Below are 16,188 nucleotides of genomic sequence, written 5' to 3'. Positions count from 1 at the left end.
ATCAGCAAGAGAGAAGAAGACAATTTTTTCAGCGGAAGATTATAATGGGGAAAGATTTAAGAAGACTGTCCTGGGAAGCCTCATGCCCATCTTTCTCCGAGGTAGCATGTGTAAAAATCCCAAATAGGACTCCTGGAATTAACACCAGACTCTTTGCAGATGTAAGTGTTGCAGCCTGATAGATACAGCAGTTGCCATAATTATGTGCCACCAAGTCCACAGTACAACAGACTGAAAACAGCCAGTTGTTTCAAAGAGGTGAAAGTGGTTCAGAAACACTTTCTCTTCCTGCAACATACACACATTTCTTTATTCCTGCTATTTGCTCTGATGAACCAAGTCTTTGAAACAATGCACAAATCTACTTATTATCCCTTGAAGTGGCAAATGTGAACATAGCATGAGCAGCAATCTTTCATGTCACCTTTGGTTCTGCAAAAATTCTCTCCATTTGTGTTTTCCCATGCATTACAAAAGAGACAGTGTAGAACTGTGTAACGGATGGAAATGTCAAATGTTATTTTGGCAGCACCATGTCACACACCAAAGTAAGTAATTAATGCTAACGTTTACAAAAAGCATCATGATCGCTAGATATTTTTCTTTAAGTAAATAAACAATTAACAGACCAAAAACACTTCCAGTGATGAGTACCATCTCATTTTCCTGACTGTGATATACAAGTTGAAGCCTGAATAATTCACTGCATTAACCAGTGATTTACAGTTTCTTCTCAGCCTCACACTTCCTGCTTTTTTATCAGTCTAGTACTGTCAAAGCAAAGCCTGACCTGATCAAACATATAAAAAATGTCTCTCTGGGCTCTGACATTCATCTCTTGAATGATTCTGGTAAGAGAACATAAATGTGCTTTCAAACAATCTCTCCAGTAATAAATCTTCATAATAGGTTAGAAGGAAATAAATCAATAACACAACCATTAGTGATCTATAATCAATATCAGTAAAACAAGGAGTTAGTTGTTTTGCAGAACAAAGGAAGTTTTTCTTTCTTTCCCAAGGACAAGGCATTTGCACAGAATTATGAAGATATATGTAATCTGTGCTAAAACTCCAAGAATAACCTGCCTACACGTGTAGCAACCACATATACATTTCCAGGTCCAAATGCACACTGTCAGTCCTGTGTAAAACCTGGGAAATGTTGCAACTTCTTAGCAACAGCTTTCCTATAAAGTTAACTGTTAGTCAATCTCACATCTGCAAGCAGATGGCAAAGGCCTGCACTGAATTGTCAAATTATATTTGATTCCACTGAAATGCTGGATTATTTTCTAGTTGTTGGATAAACATCCCAGCCAATAATTAATACAGGAAAGTCAGCAAATTATTCTACCACACATCAGATATAAACGATGGTATACCAACAGTGTTGTACATCTGCATATCTACAACATAACTCCATGCATATGTCTCCTGCATTAACTATGTTAAATTTAATAGTACCTACATCCAGTTAACTGTGTAGCACAGGTGGAAAATTCTTGCTTTCCAGATATTTTACTCTAAAATTCCCATTAGCCCTAGACAGTATAGCAAATGCTCAAGAGCTGTGGGACTTGTATCTGAAACATATGTCAAGCCAAAGGTTACCCATCATTGGAAGTATAGGACTGTAGCCCAAACTATATTTCATGCTATCAGCCAAAATGAAATACTAAAAAAACCTCTTCAAACCATACAGATGTCCAAAAGGATATAGCAGAAGTAAGGCTACACCTCTGAATACAGGGTAACATCCTTATTCCCTCAACCCTCCCCTTTGACAAACATGTTACTCAATTTAATCATCATTTTGTGTTACATACGAAAGAACTGTTACATCCTAGCACCACCAAAATAGAGCAGCTCCCTAAGCAAGACCTGTTCAGAGTTTCTGCTAAAAACCCCAAAAGCGACCTGTATAACCCAAAATATGCAGGTAGGTAGAAAACACATGTACAGCCAGGGTAAAGGATGTAGGGTAAAGGAGAGATGAAATTTACATCCCATTGGACTAGTAAAGCTGTACATAGTCTGCCTGAGAAAACAGCACTCGGAGAATGCTATCATTGCTAAAATGAACTTTGACTGCAGACAGGTTCCTCCTTTCTCTGATACACTTCTGGTTCAAACCAATGCTTAACAAAGACAAGCTGGAGTGAACCACCTAGAAGATAGTATTTCCAAAATTCCTATCCTTTTTTGCAGTTCACCTTTCTTCTTTATCTTTCAAAGGAAACAGAATAAATGTAATAGTGATGGAATTATTAATATGTTTTAAAATCTAGGCAAAGATGTCTTTAATTTATAATTTTAACGTGCTGATTTGATATTAGCACATTTAATTACACATTTAATTCTACTCTGAGCAGTTCTTACCCGCTCCTATTTTTGTTGCACTACATATCATTCAGATATTATACCGGGCTACCCCTCTTTTATTTCCTGTTACCGTTTTCTCATGTCTCTCAGTCTTTTCTTAAAAAAAAAAAAACGTTTCAGCTTGCCTGGCATCCCATTGTTATGCTGTGATTCTTGGAATGAATATGACAACCTGGAGATTAACCAGTGAGCAGCACTCCCTCTCACCACATCATTTGTCCATAAAGCTTAATCAGTTGTCTGGGATGTTTTTGCACTTTTTCACTCTGTCTGTGGCCTTGCTGTCAAATTCATTTATCTCTCGTATTCAAAATAACTCTCTGCCAAGAAAAAGAAGGAAGCGATTCACTAAAGATCTAAAGGGCAAATGCAGGACTTGCCAACTTTATTTCTCCCTTCACATGATTGCACAGCACAGTTGTGTGCACATCCTCAGCTTCCACAAACTAGCCAAGAAACCTAAAATTCACAGGAAAACATAATGGAAGTGGGGGGGGCAACTCAACCCTAAAAATCAAGGGCCACAATTTAACTGAAAATCAGTATTCCGACTAATGTATGCTTAGCAAGAGTAAACATATAATTTACAAATATTTAATTTATTGTATAAATCAACATAAAGTATGCAAATTATTTTTGCTAATAAATCATATCAGTGGCAAGAAAAAAAATAAAGTTATCATGGCTGAATTCCATGGAGAAGAATGAGAAGTCATAAAAAGTAAATAAACCCTGACCAGTAGAAGTCCCAACAGTTCTCAGAACCTGTAGCTTTTTAATGGTTGTCACAAAACCATGCTTTTAAAGCAATTATGGGATGACAGAGGATGATGGGAGTACATGGTTTAACACTATACACATGCATTGAAACACCACACACTGAAACTCGTACTCTCCTCCATCCCCCCCCCCCCTCTTCCAACAGTACTGGGAAGTGGCCTTTACCTGCATTTCTTTTCATTCAAAGAGAGGCGTAAGTAGAAGCCATGGGATGCGACCAAAACAAACTCTGGCCAAACACTGAACTAGTAAACTTAAAGTTATGAGTTTAAAAACTGCATAGTATTAACTAACCAGAGCTTACTTTAACTCTGTATTTCTGTTTGTATACAAGGCAAAGCCAGAGTTCTTCAAAGCCAGAAGTAAGCCCAAGCAAAGATCTTCTGCAAGTTATACGGGAGAAAGGGAGAAAAGGAGAGAGACATATTTATTTTAACTGAGGGCTTTGCTTGGGCTCCTTACTGACAGTGCATATTGCTCTAAAACTACTGCTGAACTACTTGATGCAAAAAAAGTCCACTGTGTTGTACTTTGGAAAAGGGAAGCAACAGGAAGGCTTTCTTCTGTTCTCCAGGTTACATTAGAAGAGAGGACACAATGTAAAGATTTCTAAACAAACAAACAAACAAACAAACAAATAAATAAATGTTTTGTACTGAAGCAAATTAGTCTTGTAGCAAAATGCTACAAGAAGTTGCAGTTTACAAAAAAATAACTGTCTGAAATATCATAATCAATAAAAGAGGTTCAGACATAAGATGAGGAAACTGAATTCCTGAAGACAAGTTGATTTTGCCTGCAAGGACAATTCTACATCCCTTACCATAAATCATAAATCATTTGACAGCATGTTGTTGTTGTTGTTGTTGTTGTCGTCATCGTCATATTTTGGAATGGTGGTTTATCATGAGTTCATAGTCATAGGATGTATTAAAGGAAATTTCTGATGAAGATGGTGGTGGTGGTGATGATGATGATGATATTATATCATCATCATCATCATCATCATCATCAAGAGATCACTTCAGTTCTATTCATAGTCACACCTTGAACACTTGTTACACAAAATAAAAAAAAAATAAAAAAAATTCTTCTTTCTAAACATGAGAAGATACCTAGGTATCAATACTTCTCCAAAAATATAAATGAACTGGACACAGATAGATGTCCTCAAGTGCTTCAATCAACATTCCACATAAGTAAAAGAGGGTGTGATCAAACGGGCATATAGTCCGTTGTTTGGTCAGCTGCAGAGATGTATTGGTTCACTCCTTTTTCCGGTGATCACATGACATAATATCTGGAGTGAACCAAATTGTCCCCAGAGCATCCCCATCTAAAACATTCTACTTTCTGATGTGGGCAGGGTAGCTCTAGTATGGTTCTTTTCCAGTGTATGTGATTGCTGGGGACGGACCAAAAGCGGCTTTCAAGGCTCCTTCCATTTTGAAATTCTCATAGTGTATTATTAAGTGGCTTAATAAGTGAGCCACCCCAGAATATCAGCAAATTGAACACTTCCTCTGTTCTTTGACAAGGAAAATAGGGGCAGGGCGGAGACCCTGGTAGATCATCTCTGATGTGTTGCCTCTTTTATATAATTTTTTAAAAAATATTTGTTATGTCTTAAGGGACGAGTTTAGAAATTGCTTCTCAACTGGTCCTTCAGACAAGGCAAAGAAAATATATACAGTATTTTAAAATTTTATAGGTGGTGCAGTACACCAGCAATGGTCTATCTGATTCTAAAAAAAATTCACTTCCCACCAAGGAGCAGAGGAAGTGTTCTATTTGCTTATATCCTGAGGTGGAATATTGTGTATTTATTTATTCAATTTATATACTGTCCCATTAGTGCAAGCACTACTCAGGGCAGTTTATACAAGTTTAAAATTCACAAACCTTTGATACACTACTATAGCAAAGATATGATCAAAAACATACAGCAGTGCAGCAGGCAATAAATTAAACCATAAATAAGAATAATCCTGTGAAAAATCCTAAAACTGATGTATTTATTTATTTATTTTGCAAAATTTGGTATTAAAAGCAGTTTTAAATAATTTTGGTTTTATCATATTTCTGAATGCAAGGAGCCTGACATATCTCTGGGGTATTTTATTCCAGGGACAGGGGTCATAATCTAAAGGGCACGATTCCTCATGCTGTATTCACCTTTTCAGCCTCCCTTGGTATAGCAACTTTTTAAAAGGAACTCATTGCATCCAACTGCTTTTGATTTTTTTTATTTTGATTTTTAAAGTTTTTGAAAACCTTACCCATGCCAGTAAAACCGCCCAGTTGGGAATGGGTGTGGATGCAGGATTCTTGGACAGGATTATGGGGAAGATTAAGCGTGCCCAAGGAGGAGGCAGATAACAGAAGGAAGCGGAGATTCCACCCAGACTCTATTATTGGGGAGAAGTTGAGTGAGAGAGTGAAGGAGGAGATTGAGAGAGGAGAAAGAGAGAGCTGAGAGAGAAAGGAGAGAAAGATTGGAATGGAGTAAGGGAGATGAAGAGAAGGAGTTACAGGGAGGACCCTGGGAGAACCGAGCCCCCGATGGACGGATCCTGTGGGATGATGACCTGGACAACAAGACCGTGCCCTTGCTGGAAGGCCCAACGGGGCAGACAGTGAGAGACTGGGTCCCCACGATCTACCAGAACCATGGAACAATAGTTATGGAAACCTGTTCCTGTTTGAAGATTGGAAACTCCTTCCGGACCCGTTGGCAGAAGGAGAAAAGACTCACAATCATGTTCCAGACAGTTGTTTATTGTTAAATGCACCAATAAATCTTTCACCTGTTTTGAAGCAACAAAAATATACTGATTTCTTTGAACCAAACGAGGAGCCAAAAGTCGAACCCTCACAATGGGGCATTTGCTAATCTGCTTCTCCCAAAACTCGACAAAGTTTCATTTGGCTTTTTAGTCAACAAAGGTCATGTACCTTCTTATAGAAAATCCTTTAGAAGGGAATAAACATTAATTTAAAAACCAATGTTACAATTCCCCCCCCCATTACAAAAGAAAAGAGCCCACAGTAGCCTTTTCAAAATTTTCAAGACACAAAGAGTAGAGAATACAATGCTGATTCCTACCATTTTCCTGCTCCCCCTCATCCCATAAAAATGCAGCCTACAGTTTAGCTATCCCCCTGCCAGAAGAAGCCAGCTATTTCCAGAGCACCTCAGGCCTTTCACAGTTAATTAGTGACAAAATAAATAATACATACTACAACATAAAAATGAAATAATCACAAGAGAATCCAGACTCATTTGCTTCAAAGTGACAGTGGCATTATTTTACCAAGAAAAAAATTATTATTCAAGTATTAACCAAACATAAAAATTTACAAACTTTGTTGAATACATAGAAAGTAGGAGCAGAAGATTCCCAAGGGTTCTGTCTGTCAGATGATGATGTGTGAACCAGGGGAATTTTTTCTGTTGCCTGCAGGAGGGAGAAGGTAGTCCTTGCCAATTCCTTCCTCCCACTGCAGCCTATGCACACGCCCCAAAAATCTGTCCAGGGAGTTGGAGGACTCTCTTGGAGAGGGAACTCCAGAAAGGAGGAATTGAGAAAGACAGCCTCTTCCCTTTTGCCACTGCTAAGTGTGTTCTGAGCCAAATCCCACTTGGCTAATTCCCCCTCTCTCTCAGGGTTCGTCAGCTGACTCTCCTGAGACCAAGGGAAGGTGAATGAGGAAAATGCCTTCATTCAGTGGCAAGTCCCAGGGGTCATGTACTCAAGAGCTATGAAGGAGCAAATAATAATTCTTACATCGTACAACAGAAACACTGAACAAACCACACAGGCATTAAAGACTGATAATTCAGCACTAATGATTGAATGGCTGTAAGTCAATCTTGATGACTAGATGAGTCTAGGAATAATATATATACAGCAGATGTTTGACCCATATACCAAGATAACTTCGGCTAAAATCCTGTTGTGCAGCTCCACTTGTAGTATGAGGGAGATAATGTCATCATTAGTGGCATATCTGTGCTGATTAAAGGTTTTCTTTTACAATTTCAGGGTGCGTGCAACTTTGTTGCATTGTGCACAAGTAACACCACCCTGCAATTGCTTTCAATCAGTGGTGATTTGCCAGTGATGATGATGTCATCCCCATTGCACACAGAGACCTGCACAAATGGATTTCAGCCTCTGTTTCTAATTCAGCAATACTTACATGTTAACATTTACACTCATTCAATCCTTGTGATACTAAACAGAAATCAGTGACTTGTATAATAGGTGTCATGTGTTAACTCTGTGAGTGCTAACTGACAGTTAGAGTGGCAAAAGATTTGTATGTAATAGGCTGAGAAACAGCCAGGAAAACATAACGTCCTGCAATAACTCCCAAATTCTATTCTGAATCTGATACAGTCAAAATCAGATTCTGTGTAGTAATGCAACATTGATTAGCCAGACTAATATAATTATTTATACCCTCTACAGCACTGATCCCCATACTGGAGAGGTGAGGCCTGCCAAAGAGGCATGAAAATGTGTGGGTGGGGGATTTTCATAAAGAAAAATAAATTGCTATCAGTGTAGACCAAATTCTGTGATAGATAACATACTAGAATTTTAAAAAGATATTATTGTTAATAAAGTACCTAAAATGTTATTTTACTTATTTTTAATTTATTTTTTAAAATGACACTTTAATGTTTATTTTAAATTTTAAACTAGAATACTGAATCTTTTGTTAAAAGGCGACTGGCTGATGGTAAAAGAGAGGTGATGAGCTGTGCCCGTTTCCCAAAAATCAAATAGAGCTCTGATGCCAAAAACTTTGGGAACCAGTGTTCTAGGATTCTCATAATAGATGCAGTAAAATGGTGTCTACTCACCAATTTAGCAGGAGAAAGATACTTGTCCACAAAGAGTTCCTCCTCATCTTTAATGAATGGACTAGGATTCAGGAGACCTTGCCAGCCCAAATCTGTGACCCGAACTGTAGCTGACCCTGGTCTTGAGACTCTATCTAATTTCCAGTTTACCTCCATCTCAGAGTTCCCTATGTTAACAAAACAAGAGAACAGAATATAGTTTTAGCTTCCAATATTTACAGTATGAACCCCCCCTTATCCACAGAGATTATTCACTTATCCAGTCTGAAAATATTAAAAATATTTGAGGAGAAAAACCAGAAAAACTATCTTCACATGTATTACCAGAACTGGCCACTAGAGGGAGCGAGAGACCTCACTATTAATACTTTTTGCTGAAGAATACTGTACATAATATGGTCCCTGGCACTCTCTAGTGGTCAGTTCTGGTAATCCAAATGAAAAATCTCTCTACTGTACTCCACTAACCCATAAATCAGATTATAGTGTGCTGCATCTAGAGTGGTATTGAAATTGATGTGATCAAGTGGGCACAAAATATAGGACATAATATTGACATTGATCATTGGTTGAAAATATGGAAAAATAATATAAAGACCACACAATTGGTAAATTTAAGGAGAACATATATAAGATGTTTTATAGGTGGTATATGACTCAAAAAATTATCAAAGATTTATACAGCAGTGTCAAATGTTTCTTGGAAGTGTAAAGCACAAGAGGGAAGTTTTTACCACATATGGTGGACTTGTAGAGAGGCGAAGCAGTACTGAATAGTAGTCTATACTTTGTTACAAAAAATATTGCTTTGTAATATTCCATTAAACCCAGAATTGTTTTTATTGGACATTATACCTGACAACATAGATAAACAAAGAGCTACCTAGTTATAAATTGTCAGGGTATAGAATTTTATAGGCCTGAACCCATATATGTTTCATTAACAAGCTGCCATTACAGTGGGGTCTTGACTTAAGAACGGCTCGAGTTAAGAACATTTTGACTTAAGAACCGCTCTCATAGGAAAATATTGACTTGACTTAAGTACTTAGATTTGAGTTAAGAACTGAAAAAAAAACCACGTGGGAGGCAGGGAAAGTGCAAAATTTGAACTTTCAGTTAACTGTTGGCCAGTGAAAAGGGTGCCTGTCTGCTTCCTCACTCCTCCCAGCGTTTAGAGTGGACTGGGAGACAGTCTTCGGACTGCCTGGTACTGTACTGCCTGGATTGTATTTTCCCTGCCTTCCCTGAACCTTTCTTGACCTAAGAAAAAAAAGAAACAAAATATCCCCCTCTAGTGGTCGAAGGCGGAATAGCAGCTTCCCATTAGTTTCTATGGACGGAAAAGAGCAGATACGGATCAAATGGTTTTCAATGCATTCCTATGGGAAATGCAGATTTGACTTGAGAACATTTTGACTTGAGAACCGCCTTCCAATACGGATTAAGTTCTCAAGTCAAGACCCCACTGTATGTGCAGATGAGAGAAAAGCTGAATCATCCTAAGCTGATGCAATGAGGTGAAACCAGAAAGAGCCCAGGTGCAGAGATGAGGTCACCTGGAACCCGATTGGACTGGACAGAGACAAGATTATGTATAAATATGGACTGTGTCTGTAGAATATTCTCTTCTTCTGATGTGATTTTCTGCCACGCATGCTGTCGGACTGTGTGAAGACTTCTAGATGTGCTGTAGAGACCTGCCTATATATAAGTGTACATATATGTAAATATAACCGTCAAAGAAGAACTGGTAAAGTGTCTTCATTTACTCTGCGCCAGAAACGTAACATAAATATAGCTACACCAGCCAGAATTCTCTGTCCTAAGAACTGAAAGAAACTGGAGATACCGAAACAAGGGGAGCTCTTGGAGAAGATGTGGGAAGAAGCAGAGATGGACATTTTTTTGGAAGTGTTGAAAGACTGTCCAATACAAAAGGCAACTGAACAATGGAATTTACTATATACAGTGGGCCCTCTACTTACAAACTTAATCCGTTCCGGAAGGAAGTTTGTAAGTCAAAAAGTTTGTAAATTGAATCAGCATTTCCCATAGGAATGCACTGAAAACCATTTAATCCGTTCCGGCTGTTTTTGGTTCTTAAATCGAGCAGGAGTTTGTAACTCGAATCATTAGTTCCCATAGGAATTAATGCAAAGCTGCTTAATCCGTTCCTACCACTAGGGGCAGAACTTTTTTCTTTTTTTCCTTTTAACCTAAGATGACTTAGGTTTTAAAAAAAGGAAAGAAAAGAGGGAGGGAAGGAAGGAACAGACACCTTTTCAACAGAACACCTTGAAAAGCACCTTTTCAGCAAAGACAAGCACCTTTTGGGGGGGGGAAGGGACAGCAAATGAGAGAGGGAACAAGCACCTTTCAGACAACAGAACACCTTGAAAAACACTCCTCAGCACAAAGAGAGACATGGTTCTGAACTCCATTTTTAACCTGCTTCCAGCAAGATTCCAGCAAGTATGCAGCCATTTTAAAACTGTAAAATCTACCTAGGAAGACCCATGCCTCCATTGCAAAAATGCCCTCTGGGTCCACATTTTAACCAGACAGATTCAGAACACACACACACCCTCAGAGACACAAACAGCAAGGAAAGATTCCAGCAAGCATGCAGCCTTTTTAAAACTAAAATCTACCCAGCAAGACCCATCAGAGCTCAGAACCCCCCCACCTAGCCCTACCCCCCCACACCAACTAGCTGCAAAAAAACCTGTACAGTAAAGTAAAAACATAGTGTACTCACCCAGAACAGGCAGTCTCTCTGCTTAAAAAAAGAATGTCAAAAATAAAAAATCCAAAAAATTTTAAAAGCCAAAAAAAAATAGAATACTGTACTGTCCTATCCTGTCTGTACAGCACTGTACCAACTCTGTAAATGCTGGGAAGAGCGAGGAAGCAGACAACCACCCTCTTCGCTGGCCAACGATTAACTGAAAGTTCAAATTTCGCTCTTTCCCAGCCTCCCTCACTAGTTTTTTGTTTTAGTTTGTAACTCAAATCACAGGTCCGTAAGTAGGGCCCATTGTTTCTATGGATCGGGTTCGTAACTCGGACACATGTTCGTAAGTAGGGCCTGCTGTTTTCTATTGGGTTTGTAACTTGAAATGTTCGTAACTAGGGCCGTTCGTAATGGTTTGAGTCAGTAGATAGAACTGGATAAACACAGAACTAAACTAAGAGGTAACTGTACAGTATGTAGAAATCTAGAAGGGCAATCAAACTACTGTATAGAAAAGCTGAAAACTGACAAGACATTGTAACATGAATAACAAGATATTGTGACAGTATACTTTATGTTCTCCTTCACCCCCTTTTCATATCCTTTTACCCCTTGTACCCTTTATCCTATCCCTAGTCTAAAATAAAAAGTTTTAAAAAATAAAGTGGTACTGAAATCTGCCATTAAAACCTATACAAATATTGTTTGATAATTCAGTTGTCCAATGTAGCCACACCCATAGATTCTCTTTTGGAAGAAAACTCAGCTAAGTATGAATTAAACACTTCAGCCTTTTCTTTATCATTTTACTCTTTCTCAATTAGTAGCTGAGAAACTATTTTCCCCCTCTGTCTTCTGCTATACATGTAGCTAATTTTTGTTGTTGTTACTTTTAATGTCTCTTGTTAAACTCAGCTTATTCTCAGCTACTTTTGAAACTTAACACTCCATAATGAAATTAGCAATGAACCATTAAAAGATGCCTCAAGTTAGATTCCAGTTAACACTGAACACATCTGCAGAGGGTTATACCACAAACCCTTCCAACAAATGTTTAATTTTCCCTTTTCAGGACAACTATATTCATTACAGGCATTTACATGAAGCAAGTTTCCTGACAGTAAGAACAGAACAGTATAACCTGTCAAAAGAACAATTTTTAGTAGAAGTCCTGAAATGGAAAGTGACAGAGAACATTGCTGACAAAAATCATGTTTAAATATGTTCAATAATCAAAACTATATTTTATCTTTCTTACAAATGCTGTAACAACATTTTTAATTTCAACAATCCAACTCTGCTTCTAGATTTAGTTCTGAAGCAGAAAATACAGAAAATTGTAGTATCTTTTCCAAAAGGACGTGGTGGCGCTGCGGGCTAAACCGCAGAAGCCTGTGCTGCAGAGTCAGAAGACCAGCAGTTGTAAGATCGAATCCACGTGACGGAGTGAGCACCTGTCGCTTGTCCCAGCTCCCGCCAACCTAGTGGTTCGAAAGCATGCAAATGTGAGTAGATAAATAGGGACCATGTTGGTGGGAAAGTAACAGCATTCCATGTCTAAGTCGCACTGGCCATGTGACCACGGAAAGATTGTCTTTGGACAAACGCTGGCTCTATGGCCTGGAAACGGGGATGAGCACCGCCCCCTAGAGTCGAACACGACTGGACAAAAAAGATTGTCAAGGGGAACCTTTACCTTTACCTTTCCAAAAGCATCTAGTCCAATAAAATCACCCTTCCTGGAGAATACACAGATCATTTTTTGCTCGACTTGTTTTCTAGTGGGGGTGGAAGATCTTGAAGACCTGGAGTCTACAAGGGGTCTTGAAGACTCAACAGGGCCCTGATCAAGTTTGTTTTATTTATTTATATATTTACAACCTGTTCTTCTATGATGACTTAAGAAATTCAGAGTAAAAATCAAAACAAATCATAAAAGCATGTTAGTAACAAAAGACCAAAAACAATCAAATTTCTAATTTAAAAATGCCCAACAGAATCAATTGGTGATTGTGACTAAGAAAAAGGAGACCTGGTGGATTTTCCTGGAATACACCTACAGAAATTCCTGGAATTCCTACAGTACAGGTGCCATAACTGAAAGGGCTCTATCTCTTGTCTCTATCAGTCAAAGGGCAACAAGAGAGGCTTCTGAAAACTGCACAGTTCAGACTGGCTTATGAAGGATGAGCCAGTTCTTGAGATATGTTATTTTTCACCCCATACAGAAGTTTAAAATCCTAAACTAATTACACTGGAATAGAATTGACACAATAGGGTCCATCCTGCTGGCTCCTGGCCCAAGTCTAGCCAAAGCTCCATCCCATTCAGTTTTAGATCACTAAAACACTTAGTTCAAGTGTTCAGACTGTCATCCATTATAGTTCCATGTAGACATGCATTTATAAGAACTAACTTAGTCTGAACAACTGAAGGGAGGTCTTTAGCAGTATTACACTTAACCTTTACAAGTTCCTATTTACTGAACATATAAGGAATTAGAAGTGTGAAGGCAGATGTATGTTTAGAGCACTGGGGCCAGCTTTCTTTCACTTTTTAAAGAAGCATATCTTTCTCCAGGGTCCAGTTCTTAAAAACAGCAGTACATATAATAATTTATAATTGAATCAACACAGATATCTATCCAAATATTCCCTTTGTATTCCCTTGTACCAGCCATATAAAGACAAGTAAGAAACTGGAAATACTTTTAAACTAGCAATTTGCTCACTGAATATTATAGCTCTTATATTCTGACTGAGAAACATAGATACTGTATCTCTTTTACCATATGCTTTATTACTAGGAATCAGTCTTCACCTCTCTACACTTCAGCTGTGAAATACAATTTTGTAATCTCATTGCTCTCTCCCTGGTACATACTTCTCAAATTAATCCATGGATTTTTCCTACATTCGACAGTTGCATAATTATTCAATTCCACACTCCAAGACAATAACAACTATCTAAATGGAAAAGAATGAGAAATTGTATGCAGTGTTTGGTTTTGAAACTCCTTAGGGAACCGAGAATGCTATTTTAAGTGCAATTTTGTGAAAGTGCCCTGTAGATAACCTCATCTGGGGTGTGTGAGCCCTTTTAGACAGCTGAAATTTACTATGATGTCACCAAGAAACTACAATCACATCAATCAATTCCTGATGGTAAAAACCATTCTTGCCTACATTTATACAGTATATTATATTGCTTTACAACTCTGTCCTATTATGTTCGACCTCTAACAAAAATAAAAAACTGATAAAGATGAAGAGAAGAGGAGTTTACATTATGGATATTGGTGTTTAAAGAAATCATTTAACTCACTAGACAATAATTTAATGTTGGGGCAAACTCGCAACTCATGAACATGTCAGTTTAACAGTCTGAATTCTCAATTTGCCTATTTTCATATCACAAAGGAGGACTGCAAGATGCCATTCATCTGGTTGCCTGGGAAGTGCACCAATGTACTCTAAACAGCCAGGCAAATCTCTTATGATGGTCTTTGATTTCCTTGAGGCAAAGATATATAAACACAGCCAGCCCTCCTACTGCAGGTTCTGATCTTCTGGGAGGGAGTAGGGGAGAGCATGCACCATTACATCTATGCCCTGGAAAGATAGATGCCCCTCCAAGGCTTCATCCTTTGCCACATGAAAGATCCCAGAGACCTGCTACAGTGGAAGAGGTGAAAACATGAGATGCAGAGAAATGGTGTGGAAAGAGCAAATAATGGTAATCTCTCCACCCTGCCCCAGTTTTAGGCCAGAATAATCTATGCATAAAGCTCTGGTGGAAATAATAAAACCTACTGCAAATAAACATGCACAGCACTGTGCTGTTAGCTGCAATGGGAGTGGGGAAACTCCATCAAGGAAATGAGTTTAGACAGAACCCAGATGTTTATAGTTTGTATGTTGGTAAAATTTTACTCCAAGATAGCCAACACGAAACCGGATGATAAATTCATTTAACATACAATTCTCCTGTAGACTGAGACTGTTATGAACTGGATTTTTTTTTTAAAAAAAACCACATTCTTCTGATAAGAAATACACGTCATCTTCTTAGAAACTTTTAACACAGAGAATTAAAGTCTGTATTTTAAAACCCATCACCTTATTTCAACATTTTTTTAATTTTATCTTATTTTTAAAATATTCTAGATTATGCCTTCATTCCAGAAAAGATTTCTGGTTGATGTACCAAAAATTAAATATAGTAAAACATTGCAAACACAATTACAAATCGAATATATGAATGGCTATGCAAGTAAAATGTTTTTCTTCTGACACTACAGAGGTGACTTTCAGGGGCAGGGGAGGCTACTGCAGGAAAAAAAGGCAAAGAAACCTTTTGTGAATTTCCTGAAGTTAACTTTTAGCTTAAAATTCAAGCTTACATATATTTCAAAATTTACTATTTTGAAACAAAATTCTTTGGACTTAAAAAGCATTAATAATACATTAATAAGGCAAAAACATATGCCTCATTAATATGTTTACCCAAATTCCCCTAAGCAATATCATCACCATAATGACTAGTATTTACAACAAATATATTTGGTCTTTGTAGAAGTTAGATTTCGAACTACAAGTGGTATGTATTGTGTCTATCTTTACTGGTTGTTTTCTGACATTTCGCTCTTCTCTTTCTATTTGTTTATGTCATTCATGGCATTTTTCTTCAACAGTGAATCTGCTTGCAGTATATTGATTTAGTTACTGTTAACTTTTTGAAATGTCTTTAAGTTTCCCAAACAAGTAAAAGAAAAAATGCTGAAAGACAAGAGAATTCTTAAAATATGGACATACACTGCATCAATAAACATCAAAAGAACACAACTGAACACAGACCACAAAGATTATGTTATTTCACATTCACTCAACTATTTTGCTCCTGATCATTTATTGGGTAATGGGAGCAGAGGATCCAGAAAAGACATACAGAGCATGTAACATCAAATTTAGGTCATCCACATTGACTGCTGACAGATTTCCAAGTTCAATTCAAAATGCATTTACTATTATTTATTACTTGCACTTACTGGTATATCCCTGCTTTTCTCCAGTGAGCTCAAGGTAGCATAATGAGTTCCCTTCTTTCTCCTCTCAGCTTCATCTTCATTGCCCACTTGTCAGGTTCAGAGTGAGCAACTGGCCCAACATTACTCATTAATTTGTGACTCAGTGGGAACTAGAACCTCAAGTCCCAGATTTCTGTCTTGCATCCTATTCACTACATTACAGTAGATCTCATTTGAGGTGCAAAATGAACTGGATCTCACAAACTTTAAGGAACAGTTCTCTCCTGTACTAACGTCTGCTGGGGAGGCTTTGCTATGTATTCATTGATTGCATCAATGTGAATGTGAGAACTGAATATCTTTACTTTGACACCCAGTTTTTTGAAAT

At 37.8% G+C, this 16,188-nt stretch overlaps 1 protein-coding gene across 7 annotated transcripts in view; it reads right to left on the bottom strand.

Moving 5' to 3' along the window:
* Positions 1 to 16,188, bottom strand: part of LRRC56 (leucine rich repeat containing 56) — a 66,402-nt gene that overhangs the window by 48,326 nt on the left and 1,888 nt on the right. For 6 of the 7 annotated variants that reach the window (XM_020784189.3, XM_020784186.3, XM_020784187.3 and 3 more), the window contains exon 2: positions 8,038 to 8,204. In XM_020784189.3, coding sequence (XP_020639848.3) covers positions 8,038 to 8,193 — 156 coding nt within the window. In that variant the 5' untranslated portion in view covers positions 8,194 to 8,204. Of the gene's footprint in view, positions 1 to 8,037; positions 8,205 to 16,188 lie in introns of those variants that run through there. The other variant, XM_078383647.1, reaches the window with a different exon arrangement.

This window comes from Pogona vitticeps, chromosome 1 (assembly GCF_051106095.1).
Source record: "Pogona vitticeps strain Pit_001003342236 chromosome 1, PviZW2.1, whole genome shotgun sequence".
In the NCBI taxonomy this organism is placed as follows: Eukaryota; Metazoa; Chordata; class Lepidosauria; order Squamata; family Agamidae; genus Pogona; species Pogona vitticeps.
The sequence above is the reverse complement of the archived record's forward strand: the minus strand, read 5'-3'. Positions and strand labels throughout refer to the sequence as shown.